The sequence below is a fragment of the Pogonomyrmex barbatus genome, unplaced genomic scaffold, assembly GCF_055798465.1.
Source record: "Pogonomyrmex barbatus isolate J1 unplaced genomic scaffold, ASM5579846v1 scaffold12, whole genome shotgun sequence".
Taxonomy (NCBI): Eukaryota; Metazoa; Arthropoda; class Insecta; order Hymenoptera; family Formicidae; genus Pogonomyrmex; species Pogonomyrmex barbatus.
In genome coordinates, this window is record NW_028297108.1 from 4,093,888 (window position 1) to 4,113,550 (window position 19,663).

General features: G+C 44.1%; 1 protein-coding gene across 9 annotated transcripts in view; it reads left to right on the plus strand.

Moving 5' to 3' along the window:
* The window catches only part of Lar (tyrosine-protein phosphatase Lar), a 382,209-nt gene that overhangs the window by 235,743 nt on the left and 126,803 nt on the right, over positions 1-19,663 (plus strand). For 8 of the 9 annotated variants that reach the window (XM_089071364.1, XM_089071370.1, XM_089071368.1 and 5 more), the window contains one exon: positions 17,463-17,501. The exons of the other annotated variant lie outside the window; for it this stretch is intronic. In XM_089071364.1, the coding sequence (XP_088927490.1) occupies positions 17,463-17,501 (39 nt within the window). The remainder of the gene's footprint in view (positions 1-17,462; positions 17,502-19,663) is intronic. 9 annotated transcript variants of the gene reach the window in all.

The following is a 19,663-nucleotide window of genomic DNA, read 5'->3' on the forward strand; positions in this document are numbered from 1 at the left end:
CGGTACGCCCTCACTCCTGGGAATACATTTCCATGCATTTTCCTGGGCCACTCGCCTCTCACAGTTCTCCCCCTCCCCTGCCGCTCCTCCTCTTCAGCCGAGCTTCTACCGTCTGCTTTCTACCCTATCCGACAACTTTCGTCGCCCCAATCCTCTCTCCGTCTCTCTTTCTCCTCTTTTTCTGCCTTCTTCCTCGCGCTTTAATTACCAACTTTTCCCTGTTTTCCAGAATTCGCGCTCAAGCGAACAGCTTTTTCGCGCCGACAGTGGTGGTTTTCTCCTCCGCCTGTTCATCTCTTTCCGTCTCTCTTTCTTTTCGCCTCGCAACGCCGCTGCTTCTTCCTCTTTTTCTTTTCTTTCATCCAAAGCTCGTCTCTGCTCGCCGACGATACATCCAGCAGTCCGTTTTCCGTACATGCAATTTCCGTCTGCGAGGCACCTCTGAAACGCAAATATACACAGTCGCGCGCCGAACGGAGGATCGGGAAATCTTATAATGCTCCGCTTTCTATCCGTCGTCTCCCGCCGCTCTTCTGCTTGTTTATTCGTCTCTTCAATTCCCCACCCGCCTCTGACAGGCTTCGAAAATGTGATTTGCCAACGTCTATGCGGTGCAATGTATCCGCGCAAATACACAAGCGACTCGAAAACGCTCGAAGGAGACACGTGCAGTCCGGCGTCGCGTTTAGTCAATATCGGATAGTCAAAATCGAGATCCTCCCGGCCACAAAGTCCAATCGTGAGCCCCGTCGGTTTCGTTTCGAGAGAGAAAAGCGTATTGTCTGAGGGAAATGTCTCGCGTGTACCGCACCCGCGTGTCCCGCGCTTCCGAGTCACACGCGAGCTCGCACGAACGTTCGGACGTTCGGTCGGATAAAGGGCGGCTATTTTCTGAGGGCGACGAAACTTTCCGCCGAAATACGCGCGATAATTTTGTTAAGTCCGCTCTCAAGAGAGCATCGAGAGAGTCGGCGGAACGTCCCGGAGGAATCGCAACCGGAGCATAAATATAGGGAGGAGCGGCCGATTGGATGGGGGCGGTGGGGGTGGTTAGAAGTTTTCTCCGGTTTAACGATCTGCTCGTTTGAACCTGAAAGTTGAGACCCTCTCCCTAATGCCCGTCTCATGTTTCTCCCGTTTTTTTCTTTTTGCCGTTTTCCTCTCCGCTCTTTCGGACTCGTTTTCCAACGTGCATCCTTATTTGCGGCTGATAGTAATGGGGTACGTAAGGGATCGGGGATGCCTTCGCGATTCCCAACAAGACTCACCGTTTCCGACGGCCTCTTTAACCGTCGACAGTGCTGCTTTCACGAGGAATATCAGCGCTATCGTTATCGCCCGCCGATCCACACCGGGCGATGTTATCACTCGCGGTGTTGTATTGTATACCAACTCCGCGAAGCTTCTCGAGGCTCGTTATAGTGATGTTCCAACGCGATCCGCTGCGTTCTGCAACGTAACAGCAACGAGAATGAAATCGATCTGACAGAAGATATCCGGACATCTCATTTACGCAGTACATGTGGATTGACAAGCCTGAAGCGACTGTCGGTACAATATCACAGTCGCAAACAGAATAAAAGCGATATATTATCCTCTGATGAGATTTAGTCTGATAATTAATTTACAAATTAATACAATAGAATATTCTATATTGTTTGAATTTCCTTTTGTTAATGAATCTTTTTTTCCCGATTTGATAATAATTTTTATTTAACGGAAATTTTTTACGGACAAATTCTTGAGTTAATTAACTGAACTCACTGAACAAAATTGAATTAAATGAATTGTGAATTCCCTGGATAACATAACAAACATTTCTATTTCATCTTAATTTAGGAAGCGGGGTTTTTGAAATCCCCCGGTCTACAAAGCACAGCAGACGCTGCAATCCACGACGCAATCGCTTCGGCCCTTCAATTATCTCGTTCCGTGTTTCTTTTCCGCTCGGAGGGCGAGCTCTGGTGAGCCCCGCGCGCGCAGAACACTCGCCGGGAAACACGCGAGGGCGTTCCTCGGCTACTTGGGGTAATTCCCAGAGAGATTATCGAAGACGCATCACCGCGAGTCCGCGTCCAGATACAAATTGGTCTCATGCAAGCGTGACCGGCGGCACGTTGGAACGCGCGCGCGCGCGCGCGCGCACACCGCGTCGTTTCGCTAATACGTGCACATTTGTGCGTGTGTCAGACGCGGGCGTACCGTGCGGTGTACAGATGCGACGTCTGCGCGTAACGAGGAAATTGCAGGCCCGCCGGTCCCCCAGGTGCTCTTCGTCATCATAAAGCCTGCGGCACTGGTGTTGTACCTGTATTAAACCCAGCCCGGAACACAGCCCTCCGACTCGCCCTTCCCAATGTCGCTTCCTGTCCTCTCGCTACACCTCACCCTTCCCGCTTAGCCCCCTCCCCGCGCCGAGCGCACGTTTGTCCACCGTATTCCGCGTTGTATGCATCGCGATCCGAGGTAGGACGCCGACCCGTTCCTGGAGACCACAACGCATCTCCCCTAACAACTACAGTCCGGTCCCCTGCGGGCTATTTAATAATCGGTATTTATGGCAAAAACTTGCCAGACGTCCGATGTATGGACCGTTACTGCCGACCCTGCCCGGCATGTACTCTCCGCTTCGAAATCTATGACCTTGAATATTTTGCTCGACGACACGAAGGAACAGCCGGTGAAAGTGATTTTAAATTTACGCTTTTGCATTATCCCGAGCGCATCCCCGTACTCCTTCGACGAAATTAAAGCGAAATCGGAGATCGATTTCTAAAATTTTCTCAGCGACTTCTTTCGCCCTTATTTAAGAAATTTTTACGTAACGTTAATCAGCGCTATATCTTGTTTTATTTATTTTTTTTTTTTTTTTTTTTTTTGAAGCAAGAAAATAAATTTTGAGAAAATTATTTGGAGAACATAAATTTTGAACTGTAATGTTGTCTCAAGATTTTTTCTCGTTTAATGGTGTTGTAATTAATTGTCACTGTTCGAATTCTATCTAATGTGAGCCAACTGTTCGGTGCTTATGGCTTCCTTGAGTTTTCTCAAAAGATTTCGATTCATGGACCGCTTTCTGCACATGAGAGCAGTATCTCACGTATCCCAATATGTGTTGAATGCCGTATTTGTTATTTCGATCGTCTCTTATTTGCGTATATTTCTATTTCTTTTCTTCTTTTTTTTCGACGTTTTTCATGAATGTCTGACACTTCGATATTTTTGTCATCAATGTTAATCCCGCATATCAGATTTACTAAAATTTCAGCACTTTTTGTTTGATTGTTTTATCACATAATACCTGTCATTTTATGGTCGACGTTCTAGAATACGATACGGGAATAATTATAAACGCTTGATACCGTGTATTAATACATCTTAATTAAATTTATTCAGCATAATATTAATAATTGCCTATTATAAATCGTCTTAAAAACAACAAGACGTGATAACTTATTGATTAATGAATGTCTGCTTATTATTAAAAATCAAAAATTCATCATATATAAGAATTCATCATAAATAAAAATTCATCATTTTTGGTATATAAAGTTTTCTGTATAAATCCCAGTGATCATTTGTTAGATCACGTAGTTTGTCATGTAAGCTACGTACCGCAGAATCAATAAAGTGAAATGTCTAGTTCAATTATTTAACAATAGGTACTTATTTAAAACAAGTGACAATCGTATCGTATCGAATGTATAATGTCAATCTTTATTTTTATTGGAAACATTTCTACACAATGAGAAGTATTGAATAAATTAAAATTTAGCCATTTTAAGGCTAGTGGAAATTACTCGTAACGCATTTGACTGAACCGTAATTATTTTCACAGGATTACGTAGAGAAGTCGCCAAAACACTTTGTAAAGAGATAAGCTCCGTCAGGTTTGCAAAGAAAATACCAGCTGATCCTCAACTGTGCGGTAGCTTACTTTGCACAAAAACAACACGCGAGACACCGGGACTTTAAGAGTCATTGTCCCATGAGGTCGATGTAAATACAAAATTCCCAGCTGCCGCGAAGACCGCGAGATCTCCGCATCGCGGAAAAAAATCGCATTAAATAGAAATAGTACAAAGAAATATGAGTGCTTGAAATCAAAACTTGATAATTAAAAACGTGATACGAAAAGAACGAAAAATACTATATTTTTACAAGATTATCGTTTACTAACAGATCTTGGTATCAAGAGTGCAATATATATATCAAATTATTTTACATTTACGTGGTATAAAATAATTTATAGAAGGGAAATTTCTTTTATTCATTTCCTAAATAGATGCGGTGGTATTTACCGTGCCGAAGAGCACTTTTCACTGATTCACGATCATGAAACTGCGATACTTTCGCGCGCGCAGAAGCGATCACGGCGATTGCGGCAGCACTCGGATTTTGATATTCCCGGTTCGACAGCATAATGAGATCGCGATCCTTTGGGAAACGTCCGAGCTTGCCGGATGCAAATCGGACCCGCGCGTCGTACACTCGCAGCTCGCCATTGTCCACATCAGAGGCAGCATCTAATAATAGACCCGAGGCCCGTCTCTCGACCGTCTACCAATATAAACTTCTCGTTGCTGTCCGTTCGTTCAGACTGAATTATCCCGGTCCCGTCCCCGAGGAGTCTACGGACCGGCATCCAACAACAAAGTTTGCACCGGCAAGTAAAGCTTAATTAAAAGCTACGATGATGCTCAAGGGCCTCTCTGGTTGGCCTGGCGGGATCGCCGATTCGTTTCGCTAGGGAATCGGGAAAGAGAACGGCTCACTTCCTCTAATCGTTCCTCGTTTACTTCAGCAGCTTCGGGAACTTTATGGGCAACACGCGAGCCACCCACAAGGGCACATTTTGCTTGCCGATCTCAAAAAGAAAGTTTTACGGTTTTATTTTCACGAAACAGCCAGAATTTCGACGGAAACAAAGGGACGTTTTGAAAAGACTATCGTAGAATAAGAGTATCAAATTATCTTTAGCAGAAATTTGCGAAACAATTTAATTGTAAGAGCAATTTCAGGATTTTTATGCATTAAGATTCGGAAATAAATAGGTAGAAATAAAATTTTGTTTGAATTTCAAATGGATTCTATTTTATTTATGCTTTATCAAGATGTCTGCTACTGGATATTAATCAATATTTACATGTTTTTTATTAGAAGGAAATCTATTCCAAATTAATGGAAGAATTTATCAAAAGAAAATATAATATTACTTGTCGCACTTCCAATGCAAACAGTTGTAATTTTAGAAGACATCTGGTGTGCTCGCTAAAATTTTGCTGAAAAATGTAGACCATAGTTTCTGGAAGCCATCTCACGATGTTTCTGTAGTGCACTGAACAAAAGCTTTTTAGCATCATCTACCAACCATGCTTTTTCTTTCGCGTGCTCGATGGCGGCGCGCATGAAATGACGTTATTTTAATACATGGGACGCCATTTCACCTGCATTGTGGTGCGCATTATGCGAACGACTCACGGTTGCAACCGCAGAGGACATTTTGCATTTATAATTTATGGACTCTTCTGCCGTGTGCCAAGCGCTTATCGCAGTCTTGAAATATTTAGAAGAGATGTTTCGCAGATTCGTGACATTTAAAATTCTAAATTATCGCCTTTATTTAAACGTACGCTTGCTATGGTAGACTTTTCTACGCCTAAGCTCCTAAAACTTTTGAAAAATGCGATAGATTATATAGTATCGCATGTAATCAAGAGTTTCAGTAGTACAAGTCAAGCATTAGTCAAACGAACTAGTCAAACAGCTACTTAATTGTTTCTAAGAGAAGATTATTGAATACAATGATATAAAATAATTGCAATGCTATTTTAAGAGTTATTCTTTTTTAATAAAAAAAATTATAATTTTTTTTATCACGCGAAAAAAATTGATATTGAATTTAGTCGATGAATCCGTCAGATCAAAGAGACAGCGATAGTTCCGGAACCATGTAAAATCCAACAAGAAACGAATGGGTTAATGATAAATTCAGTTTCCGACGATTTTCTTCAAGGAACGTCAGTTCTGATTGCGCGCCACGGGACGATTTTATCCGATCTTAAGTCGAACGAGCGTTTTTTGTTGGCGAGAGGTTTCCTTTGAAAAATGCGAGCCTCGCGTGGCCTGCGTGTTTTTCTGTTGATCGCCTGCCTCGCGCCAAAACCGTAGAATTGCCGTAAGAAAACTAAGGCTTACCCATATCCCTTTCTCTCTCTCTCTCTCTCTCTCTCTCTCTCTCTCTCTCTCTCTCTCTCTCTCTCTCTCTCTCTCTCTCTCCTTTCTTTAGATTAGGGCGACTTGATGCGAATCTATCGTCATACGACAACAAAACATCGCAGAAGTTCGAGGCCGGCTGAAACAAGAGGGAAAGCCGAGGCAAGTCGTAATTGTGGCACGCAAATTGTTAAGCTAATAATGTCGAGCATACACGGCTTCTTTATCGACGTAGACTTTTTTGAGGAATAACACGAACCCGGCCCTTATCGAGTCTTTCCTCTTTCTCTTTCTCTCTTTCTCTCTCTCTCTTTCTCTCTTTCCGCAACGGTTTCCTCGTCGCGATCGTCAAGTAACGTCGACCCTCACCGGCTCTAATTAGTTACAGGCGGTAATTAGCATCTAATTAGCGTTCTGCAAATGATTTGCGGATAGTTTCATAGAGCGCCCCGATCGATTGCATTAATTGACTCGCAACATTTTGATGATTGACACACGCTGTTCTAAGCATTGTTTAAACGCTCAATTGTGTCGAATAATTTCGCGTGCCAATTATATATTTTGATACCGCGCAACAGTGAGGAGATTCGTTTATAATATAAATGTCGAAACGCGCACTTTGGAGAGAAGAGATTGTCCCTCGAGAATTATTAAAAGTCAGACGGGGCATGGATGTGATTAACGCTGAGAATACGATATTACGTAAATGTCGTTACACGCTTGTCCGCGTTGATTCTCGCACGCAAAAGATAATTCTCGGCCGCTTTGCGCGAGTTCATCCATTCGCCATTGCCTCCCCCGACGTTCGTAAAATATTCGCTTCAGCTTTTATATGTGTATGATCAGCTTTAATGGGTTTCTACATAAAGCGCATTTCGAAATCACATGCCCGGAATATAGGATTCATTCCGAGCCAGGTCGGCGTGAAACGAGCATCATTGCTCTTTGTTGTCTCGTCGTTTTCCGAGAACAGCTGCCGTTTACTTTATTCTCTATCTTTTCCGACTCTCGCCCGGTCCCGTCCTTCCTGCTCTCGCCTCTGCCCTTGGCTTTAGCCATTCCCTTTCCGCCCCCGTCCGTCGTCGCGTACAAAGAATCTTTGTAATCCTGTTCTTGTAGCCCCGGGGTGCAAAAACGTGGCGGCATCCGCTCCAGTCCTTCCGTATCGTCTGCAGCTGCGTGCATCCGATGCACCCGCGGCACCATCGTCAGCTCGTGAATCAAATGCAGAGATCGCATCGCGAGGTAAATTGTTCGGAAAGCCAGGTCGCGTTTGAATTTCCGCCGGAAGGTTTATGACTATTTCTCCGTTGGGGGTCGTTGCCGGGGCGAATCGAGCGTATCGTGCCCTTTCTTAGGGGATAATATATAAACACAATCCACGGCAGGCGTTTAATCGAGTGTCTAATCGATTTGAGACATGCCTCCTTTTTCCCTCCATCATTAGAAATTGCCCACTCGCGTGACTGTTGCTCTAGACGGGCGTATACGCGATATGAGAAAAAAAAATTTAGGGGATGTATCAGGGAATATTTTTTCCGAAACCGGAGTAAAGATATCTCGGTCAGCTTGTACGTCCGTGAATTCGGAATACGTGAACGGGGAAATTTTTCAGTCGTGAAAATCGCGTGCGATTCTCGCGTTGTTGATTTTGCTTACCTCGCACACCGAATTCCCGCGGATTCGATTGGTTTAATATCCACCGGCGCTATGAGCATCTTCGTCAAATTGTGACGCCCCGATAGTCGGAGGATAACGCTGTCAAGGGGAGAGATAACGGTGATGTGCGAGCGCAGGTTGGTCATATACGTCCGGGTCCGCTCTCGTTGGCGGAGTAGCACTTGACAGCGCACACCAATTATTGCATCGGACGCGGCTCGTGATCAGGGGAAACCAATACGCCGGGACAAATTGTCAATTTATGCTTTCTCGTTATTACGCCGGCCTGATCATAGCGCATTGGCGTTGGCGCTGGCACTTCACCGGCGGCACGTGAACTCCGAATGCACACGCATCGTCGCCGAGTGCATTGTGCAATCTATGAGAAGGAACGACCGCAGCGGTGTACGCGGTGTAACCGCAGATATGAATGTTTCCCTCCGCATGAAGGCGGAATTCGCACACGTTTCAATCCCGCGGCTAACTGCCTCGTCAGGCACCCATTACGATAAAGTGTTTCGATCGCGCGTGAACATCCTTTTGTAAACTTATCGCGAGCGATCGCGGTGAAACAACATCGGGTAACAACATCGGGAAACAGCCCGCGGAAAGCGCCCAAAGCGTTATCGTCCGATGCACGTAAACTACATAGAGTAACAACGAAGGTTTGAATAAAGTTTTCGACCTAAGTACACAATCTAATGTTTGCGCTTGGAAAATTAAAACCGAGCGGCTACGCGTTTTACGGAATCAATATCGTGTGTATTTCGGATGTGTGTGTGTTTCGGATGTTTTTCGGATGTGACTTGGCACACTGTTCAGAGATATATGGACGCATAATTTGTCGCTTTGCGACAACGAGATAAGATCGAGTTCAACCACGAGGTGGAGGAAGATTTAGTGCGTTACGAGCAGGGGGATGTTATAGAATTTATCCGTTGCATATTGCGGCCGTGAAGATTCCAGGGGCACGAGGACTGCCACACGTAAAATCATAAAAATAAAGCATAAAATCAACTGCTGACTCAATCGCGCGCCTCCTATTCCTTGGCAACGGCGAGAGAATATCGCGGAGTGTGCGATTTAAATCATAAAACTCCAATAAAAATTCTAGGCTGTTTTTGCAGCTGCAGCTGCAGCGTCACGGAATACGAAGGGAAGGAAGCGAAACGAGATGGGGAATGAAAACGCGAATTTCGGTATCGCGTCTTTCATCGGTGATCTCCCCCTTCTCTTTCATTTCACGCCGTTTCACTTGCTTGCCCATCGCTTATGTTTCTCTTTCGCCATATAGCGTTGCTTAACTCGTGGAACACAACGAGAAACTCGTAAAAGAGAATCGCGCGTGTGATTTCATACTGAAGCTTACTCGCGCTTCACGAAAATGTGTCGTAATGTAAAATCATATTTAGATTGGCTAAATTTAAATATATGATTTAAAGAATCGTACGCACATTTTTTAAAAATTACTAACATAAAATCATCTTCTTTCTCTGATTACTTTATTATCATTAGAATATTTAGATCTACATAGATTGATTCATGAATAAATTATGGAAGCTGGACACTCGTCTTTCCGCGCGTTTGTTTCTTAATTCAAGATCATTAGCCTTCTTCCCAAATCAGAGAACAAAATATTAAGCTTAGTCAGATTCTTCACGTTGCCGTGAAAAATTAATGAAGTCGTTGGGCTCTTTGAGAAAAGCGATTGTTCATAAAGCTCGGAATGGTGCACGGTGAGGATAATATTTCATTCGCAGGCGCGGAGTATTATTTTTCAATAATTCAACTAGCCGGCGAGATATACCGGTCCGAGAGAACGGTAGCTCTCTCTCTCTCTCTCACCCTCGTTTTTTCCCTATTTCTCGCCCCGTCTATATCTTTCCCTTTTGTTTTGTTGCCCTGACCTTAGCCACGGTGTGCGCAATCGTGCGGGTTCCGCGTTGGCGGTAGCTAGACGTGTTTTGCGAGACGCCCGTCCGGCTGGTGTAGGTGGACGCGGATCGTGCACGGTAAATTCTCGATGCAAATGAGATTCCTGATACGGCGCGAAATATAAATCCGAAAAACCCGGGGAGAATATTTATGTCTATTATCTGAGGAGACCCACCGAAATCGCTCCGATCCGTTCCTCGCTCGCGTCCCGCCTGCACGCGCGCGCGGAGGCTGCGTCAGAAATACGGTCAAGTCAGATTACGTCGTCGTTTTCGGGGATATTACAGGAAAACCACTTACGGAATCGATTAACCCACTGTCATGAGATATCGAGACTGAAATACCGCGCAGCTTGGCGCAGAGGTTACGCCAAGCCCGAAAATAGTAATAAGATCTCTCGCCGGGATATTAATCTCTTGATAATCGAGAAAAAGTGGCGAGAGCTAATGTGTCCGCTTAATCCGCTTAAATATCCGCGGGTCGGGCATTTAAATGTCATATTTTTCGTTGATGGAATTTAAATTGCGTATTACGTATTTATGTATTCCGATGTTCTTCAATGAACAAGCAAACAAGGGATTTGTGGAACACGAATCCAAAAGTTGAAGTTAAATCTTGAAAGGAGTTTTGATATTTCCCCTGATATAAGATGTTGCTCGATTTACTTAAGGGATTCTTTTTGTGCAAATTGAAACTCTTTGATATTATATTTATTATAACAAGAGAGCATATATCTATATATAGTAGACTAATGTAAAGATAATCAAGTCCTATATTATTTTGTAAAATTCGATTGAGATTTAACGAATGAGATGGCATTAAAATTATGGCACGAGTCCTAGAACAGAAGCTCTAATTAATACAACAGCTCGGTCAGTCGTTTTAATCACATACTCCCCCCCCCCCCCCCCATTATCATCTGGAACGCGTTCCTGGAAAGGATATCACGCGAAGTCTGAGGTCTTTAACACGTCAAGGAATACCGAACCACCAGCGGTGGCTAGTACTCCTAACAAAGTTGCCGGCAAAATAAAATTACAGGCTTGTACCAGTAGGTCGCATTAGCATTATCTGATCGATCAGACGTGATTCAGTTTCATAAAAAAGAAAATGAAATAAGTATCGCACTACCTGCAAATGTACAACATACTCGCGAGTTGCAATTTTATCGATTACTATCGCGCTCGATTCCTCTCCCCATGCGTCCTCTTTCCGAAGAAATACATTTTATTTTGAGAAAAAATATTTTGTCTCGGATAGCCACATTGTGAGAAAAGTTTGGTCAAGAATAGTAAGATTTCTCGATACGGGTTTTCTCTTGGGTTCGCGTGCAATTACTAGGGAAAAATAGAGAAAAAGTTCGACATTTCGCGTGTACACAAATTTGAAATCGCGAGTTTATTGGAAAACCAATAACATTAAGTGGAAAATGGAATTCTATATCACATACATGTTTGTCTCTCTTTCTATTTCAGAATTGCATTTTCCACTAATCGATATTCCATGGCCAGTTTTATCGAGCTGTCGCCAGTAGATTAGAAACTTGACGCATACGATGGCATAGGCACGGCCGGAAAGGTGCTAACTTCTCGAAACTAATAACCGATGTGACAAGCAGATTTCCCATTCCCAATCGAAACCATTATTAAGCCATCTACTGTCCTCGCGGCACTTTGTCCGGATTGGTGGTTTCATCCCCTTCTTCCCTGCGTTCCTCGGGAGCTCAAGCTGGGATTTGGCGAGGTGCCAACGTATTCATTTCAGAAACTGCCGACCGATCTAAGGGGCCAATTATTTAATCAATTCCACCCTCTTAGTGGCCCAGGATAGCGAGGATGGCCCATTCGAAGCGCGGAACTGCCGACAAGGACGTCGACGTCTACGACGTCGGTGACGACAATTGAAATCGGTCCGTCCTTGTCTCATCCACCGAATTTGAACCAACTGTTTCACCGACCAATATTCGGACATGCCCCGAAGACGTCGTCGACAGAATCCCGAACGAAATTCACCCTTGACAAAAATTACGGTACCTCGAAATATCGAACATTTAGGCCAGATAACCGTTATTTCATTATTAGCTGTATATTCTCGCAAATGGTAAATGTAGTGGCTAACGATAAGCAATTTATGCGATTGCTGCTATCCAGGAAACCCAATACATTATTTTTAACAATTATTTACAATTATTATTTTAATCCAACAAAGATAGTAACTATGAATATAAATAATATTATCTCTGCAAACATGTCAGTGCCGTTAATTGTTTATTAGTATGAAAAATATTTTTATAATAAAATTAGCTGTTTTGTACAGTTATCGTGCAAGCATCGCGCATCGTGTAATTTCTAAATACTCTCTATTTTCCGCTTAGAGCTTTCGAGACTTTAAATCTGTCACAGGATAAATATAAATGCGCGTGAGTCTATAAGCCCGGGTGTTATGAATGAGCTGACAAACAAGCTATCTCGCATGATGCATTCGCGGTATATTGGTCTATATTGATCGCGTATCATCATATCCGAAGCGCCACGAAGCAGGTTTAACGTCAATTAATTTGAAACTTCGGCACAGCAATTGCGAGAGAGCGAGAAAGAGAGGTAGGGAGGAGGATGGTATATAGGATAGATGGGATTTCAGGAACTCGTGAAGATCTGAATATTGCCAATGAAATTAAGGGGAACGAAGGAAATACGTGCCGCGTTATATATACCACCATGTTATCAGTTTTCGCTGGTAATGTTATAACTATATCTCACAATCTAGTTGAATGCGAGAACAATTTTCCTCTCATTACTTTTTATTACGTCGCTAAGTGACTACAATAACAAATTACAAAGAACAATTATAAAAATGTTTTGATCAATCTTTTTATATCGCTGTTTACTAAGGATCATTGATGTTTTTTTTTCTTCTTTTATTTTTTTATTTTTTTTTTTTTTGTTATTTTTATAAAATAAGATAAAATGTATTGATTTTTGAGATCAAATTAAAATTTTTATTTTTTTCTCTCAAACTTTCTTCTTCTGCAGTCCACGCAGGCATGATATAGAGCGTTTTTTATGCGCTTTAACGTTCCATCCCCTTGGGATTACTGAGGTTACCGAATAGCCTACCAAAACTGTCGTGTAGTTTAAGAAGTATTGAACGCAATAGGCAAATTCACATGGGCAGATTCGTGGTCTCACCGCGCTTGCCAACGTTATACATCACTATAGTCCCGTGAGAAACCGATCCTACAAACTGCACACGCGAAATCAGAATGTCGGTCATTAAACACGATTGCGCGGTGGCAAGCGGTCGAGGACATTGCCGAATTAATTTGGCCGGCTCATTGCACCTTTGAGATTCCAGCCGTTTTACACTTTGCGTTTTACACTGCCGTTTTGCACTTTTACATTTTGCATTTCTCACATCGTTCTTCGTTCCCCTGAAAATCGCCGGATGCTTCGAATCCAAAACGAAAGATTTTAAGCGTTTGGAACTAACTGATTGTAGTTTCGTAATGGTGAAATTGAACGAGGCGATTCACTTCACGTCGGCGGCGCGAACTATTCCGCGTATAATATCGCAATAAGCCGCGATTTAGCGAGTGTTGAGTGTGATGCGCCATAAAATTCTTCCCTCCGCCGTTTATATTGAGTTCCGCCGGCACGAGCGACGACGAGACGTCTTGCCTCCATTAAGATAGATATCCCACCCCCGCCGATGCAGTTCCGTAGGAATTCGACGGCGTGAATGCGCGGTCTGACAGTCCGGAATGCCGACGAAGAAGGGACTGCGCGGAATGAGTGATAATAAAAATCGCGCCCGTACACACGCACACACACATATGTATACACACACATATACGTACCTATGAATCCGCAGCGGAATGCTACCGTTGATGGTGTCAGAATTTGCGGAATCTCCGGCGCGGACACGAAATTTTAATAACCGATCCTCAGCTCCTGTCTCGTCTTCGCCATTTTCTAAGTAGCCGCTTTCTATATCTACGTGTCGGAAACGATCGCGCGTCTCTTCGAGGTGAGTCACCACCCTTCTTACTCCTCGCAGGGGGAGGGTGGTAACTCACTTTTGTACGCGGGGCGCACGACCGGGGCTCGCATGATCCTGGGCCTGCATGAAAATACGATCGAGCTAGCGTACACACGTGATCGCGATACGTATCTCGGCGCCATGGCCGCGGCCACGTAAATAGGTCAGTTATATACGGATCGTCGAGCACACACGATGCCGATATGGCATCGTACTCGATCCATGATAATGGCGCAAATACGGTGGGACCCTATTTAAATATATATATATATATATATATATATATATATATATATATATCGAATGCGCGTTTCTTTCGTCAGCTTTATTTTTTCTACCTATGTATTTTTGCGGAACAATCCGTCAGCATTTTCCGGCATCGTGTGTATTTACGCATGATTATTAGGTCGGGCAATCTTCACTTACGATCGTTATATCTATCAGATAAACTTGTCCCGCTCGTGCTGCAGAATAAACACTAATAAAAGGAACATAAAAAACGAGTTTGAAACTGTCGTTTGCAAACCAAACGTTTGTTTTGAGCTGGTACGATATTTTTTTTTCTGTTTTTGATGAATAGATATGCCAGGGGAGCTCGAGCGGCACAGGGAGACCCTTGTCATCGAGGTTCGATGAGACGGCGCACACCAATTCGCGATAACGAGATGCATGAGTTGAGTTATAGATTCGCATTATGCCGGCCCGCATGGATTTCCTCCGCCAGCGGTATGACGTATCGCGCTCGCAAGTTATCGTGCACGGCAACTTCGTCATGACGCCGAGAGCCTCTGACGTTAATTTAACGTTAGCCCGCGGTAGGGGAACTAATTATAAAATGCATTTATACACCCGGCCACTTTCGAATTCTCGACGATGAATTCCATTGTTCAATTCGATTCCATGCTCTTTCCGCTACGCCCTGGCGGAAATATCGTACGTTCGCAAAATTCTGAGCATACGAAATACTTTTTTTTTTTCTAAATTAACTAACGCGCATTTAATTCTCGTCGGATTAACGTAACAAGCGTAATGTCTGTATACGCGTACAATTTCTCCTTTTTAGCATCGCGTTGAAAAGAAGCAAAGGGCTACTTGAACGTGATGAAAAAGAACGACTCATCAGCTAGGCTCGGTTTGGCGCACCTGATTCTCATCGTAAAAGCTCCCATGGGGCCGGCGGTAATTTTCGTGTCTCACATCCGTGCCTGTCGCACGAGCCCGTATAAGGCCCGTGGCACGTAACTTTTTACGACCGAGAAAATAATCTTGCGCAATACGGTTATGAGAGCCCGTCACCGATACACTGACACATTACTCGGGCGCATAATTCCGCCCAACCCCCTTTGCGCAAACTTATTTACATCTCGCGAATATAAAATGGACGTAATGGCTCCTTATCGGGAAAACAAGTCGTCGTCGTCGTCGTTGCCGCGATTATTAAGAGCTGCAAATTTAATGAGTGCCATTAAAGCGAGCGCGTAAAATCGGGGAAAACGCGCGCGCGAGCACGTAATTTGCCGCCTCTCTGTAGTGACTGTTATAAATAATCGCGAGATATAAACTTTCGGGATCAAGCGGGAGGGGGACGGAAGATGGCCGAGGATTATTATTTTGGAGACGGCATTCTATCACGAACAACCGAAAGACGCGCGATAAAATATGTCCCCTAAATACTTTTCGCGACATCGATGAGGGCAGAAGGGGGGTGGGGGGATCCCGATCGGGCTGTCATATTCCTGCGAAAGATGAAGGCATTCCGGCGGCAGCGAAGGGTGCGAAAGGGCAGGAGCACAGCGATACCACGCCCGCGTTATTATACGCCAAGTTAACGACAAGATTGTTTCTCAAAGTTAATTTACATCCACCGGGGACTCGTCTGAGAGAAGAGGCAGGCGTGCCCCGATACCTTCTCTCGCACAATCTCGCCAAATTAATATTCCGTTCTGTTCGTGGGAATTCTCTTCGACGATGAGAGACGACGCGACGTATCGTCGACGAGAGCTCGGCAAACAAGACGGAATAACAGTGGTTTGGTTGACGTGCCGCGCCGAAATGGCGACATCACGATTGCGTATCTCGGGATGCATCCGCCTGTTTGTCTACGGAAAAGCTTCACGCATGGAGGAACGCGTTTGCGTTATTACGAAAAGTGGTGCTGCAGAGTGGATTATATATGTCTTTGAATATTATTACGTCTCGCGGCGGTGGGTCTGTGGCCGACCGAAGCAAAGCAGATAAATTTTATAACGCGAATTAAGGAACGATGAGTGCGCAAGAGCACGATTAAACGAACGGGATTAATATTGGATTTTTGAAAAATATAAACGTTACAACGGTATAACCGCAGTATTTTTAATATTATGATTATTATTACGTTTTTTACATTTTATAATAAAGAATCAGAAATTACGTTTGAAAAGCGAGATAATAATAATTAAAATGTATATTTAGAATATAGATTTAATCTGGATAGGATTTAGTAATAAAATTCTGTTATCGAATCTCTATTTTAAATACAATCCTTAATTCGGTACAATATAACTGAATAATAGAATAATAGGACTAGAATTTCAAGAATAAAAATAAATTGTACAATTCTGCCGTATAATTTTGGCAAGATATAATTTTTCGCTTAATTCCTCGCAGCGCGCGGATACTTTGAATTTTAAAGCGCGCCATTAACGATTCATTTATTCGCGCGAACACGAGGTAACGTTGGACGATCATACAAGAATGAATACTAAACATCGAGCATAAAAATATCACGATCACCATCGACGGCGACGGTTATGTTCCTCGAACGGGAATGCATGCGAAACGTATTTCGCGCTTTCACGCTTTTCCGAGAGCTTTCACGACAGCCAGCGACCAAGCCCCTCGCAAACCACCAAACATCCCTACCACCCATTGATCGTCTCTCGCCCCACGATCCCTTTTCGTGGCCTCCCGAGGGTTCGTGCCATGCCCCGATGCTTTCACACACGCGAATATTCCAAGTCGGAGGAGATCGACATGGCTCTCGAGAGCGCGACTGTGTTATCGAGGGATGCAAGTCGCGTGTCGATGACGTACCTTCATGGCTCCGAAGTCGACGTGGTATGGCGATGAAATTTGAGAGGGATATCGAAAGCTCCGCGTATACTCCTTACCCCTATTGTTGAACTTGATCAGATACGTATACTTATAGCGGTAAACGCAAAAATTGGGGCGAGATTCTTAACTTACGTGTTATTAATCTTATCTATATGAGTTTAGATATGTGTCTTCGCGGAGAAATCAATGTGCGAATACATGTGATTAATTTCCGTTGCAAACTAATAAATTATAGTAGCGAAAAAATAGAGGCGATTATCTAATTTCTAAAAATAGAGGCGTGCTATCTAATTTCTAAAAAAAAAATCCGAGAAGCCTCGACTGTGTCGTTCGTGGAACCGAAACGTGCACGTCCTCATCGATGCACTTTCACGAGTCAGTACATCGAGATAATGACGAGGTAAACGAGGTATCATGGTGTTCGTAACCCGTATAACGGAAAGGCACGCGCGCCATGTCTGGGCTCGCGCGATACGTCGCCGGGACGTTACGTACGACTTGACTCAACGAGCTTCTTTCAGGAAACATCAGCGACTCGCACTACATCACGTACATGACAAGTAAGTACAAACAAGTACGCTCGTACTGGGGGTGGCGAGCGCCGGGGGATGCCCGATGTTATCCACGGCACGGCTAGCATTTAGGGCGCCGCCTCGCGCTCGCGCTCAATGTAGATCAACGTGGAATGAATGCGGACCGTGCGGCGACTCGTTGGCAAAAATACACCGCTCCGTGCACGATGAGGGTGAACGAGGTCAGAAGAAGTGGACCTCGCGCACGTAACATCGATCAGGCCTCGGAATCAGGCGTTTCGCGAGACACGCGCAGCGTGTAGGGGCAGCACGAGCTCCCGCTGCCCGCAAATCGGCCTGTTTTCGCGAGGATCGCTCAATTTCAGAGGGGAGGGGGGGGTGGATGAGGGTCACAGCCGGTCTATCTAAATTTCAAATCCGCTAATGTGTATTTTTGCCCCTGGTTCCGCGGCCGTGCGGCCCGCGTTCGTTCTTCGTCTCTCGCCTATCTGTCTCCCTTTCCCTCGGTTATCGGCCGGCTTTCCCCGGGCGCTTTGAATTTCAAATTCCGCGCGACCACCGTGTCGGCCCGTGTCGCGGCAACCGACTTTCGAGTGTTTCCACCCGCTTATGCGCTGTCATTTGTTTCCGTCGCCTCACCCCCTGCCCGGCCTCCATCCCCATTATACGTAACAGACATCGCGATCTACGGCGCGGTATCTCTGGCGCCCCCGCACTTTTATTTATGGCGCCACCCGGTATGTATCAGAATTGATTCTGTGATTTATTTCGCGGCCGATAGCGACGCGGGTCCGCCGCCAGCCGGCACGAAAAGGCAAGAATTTCGAGAGTAGGTGATACACGTTTCGATCCTCCTTTGCCTCTAACGTGTGTTGCGTGCGATGAAACGATTACGTTATAATTTTCTCGCGTCTTACCTTACGAGGCAGAGTCTATCCTTTTCGCTTGCGAGGCACTTGCGTAATAGTCGCCGATTGGAGTAAACGCGCGCACGCATAACGAGAAGCGGGAGAGAGAGAGAGAGAGAGAGAGAGAGAGAGAGAGAGAGAGAGAGAGAGGGAGGGGAAGGGGAAGGAGGGAGAGCGAGATATCGTCTTTTCCGGGAGAAAAATAATACACTCGAGCATTACGCTAATGCGCCGCTTTAACGGCAATGTAACTCCGACGTTATCGTCGACTAATCTTCTGCCGGCAATGTCTTTTAACGGTTCTTGCCGGTCTTCTTAATGCACGGGTCTTTGCACCTAATTGCACGCTACGGCCCGACGATCGCGAAAGTTCCTCCGCGTTACTCGCGCGAGCAACGGCGGCAGCAAGAAAGTCCCACCCAAGTTGGAAGGGATGAGAGAGGAGGCACGATCCCCCCCCCCCCCCCGGCTAATTGAAGCGCAATTAACCGCGTTAAAACGCCAAGTGCTGATTAGGGCGCTACGTCGCAAGGGCGACCTACTAATCTATGCGCATACGTGACGGCGGTAGTTCTTGCGTAAATTGAAAGTCGTCCTTGCCCTCTCATCGTTCGGCAAGAGTGCACTCGACCGCTGAAATTCGCCGAGGCATTACCCTTCATCCTCCTCGACCCTCGACGCCGTTAAGTACATCGTCTATGAGTTTCTGAACGACGATTGGGTTAAAGAAATAGAATGGTTATACAGCGATGAAAATAAATTTATTTGATGTAGAATCAAGCGCGAGAAAGTGGCGTAATGAAATTAATATTGGTAATTTGAGAAATTTTATAATTATTATGTTTTTTCATTATCTTTTTATAGTATATATTTTCTTAAATTAATAACAAAGTGCGCAATAAGGTAAAATTAAAAAATGCAGCTTGTAATGAGATAAAGATCTAATAATAATCGTGTAAAATTTTACGGTTATTTCTAAAGATTTGTCTTCCGTTGCAAAATCTTATAATTTCCAAATTATTTGCATTTACTTTTAGAGCTTATTTATATAGTTGCTTTATAGATCATGTTAATTTATTAATAGTCGAGAATTACATGTAAATGTATATTTTTAGTTGTATCTTTAGAAAATGGGAAATCAATATAATGCCGTTGAAATGGTTTTATATTTTAAGATAAGGAATACAATGAATTATAATAAATCTTACTCAAGAAAGAACCGTGAAATTTAAAAAATAAACATCATCGTCCTCTAAATATTAACAAATTGGCATTTTAAGA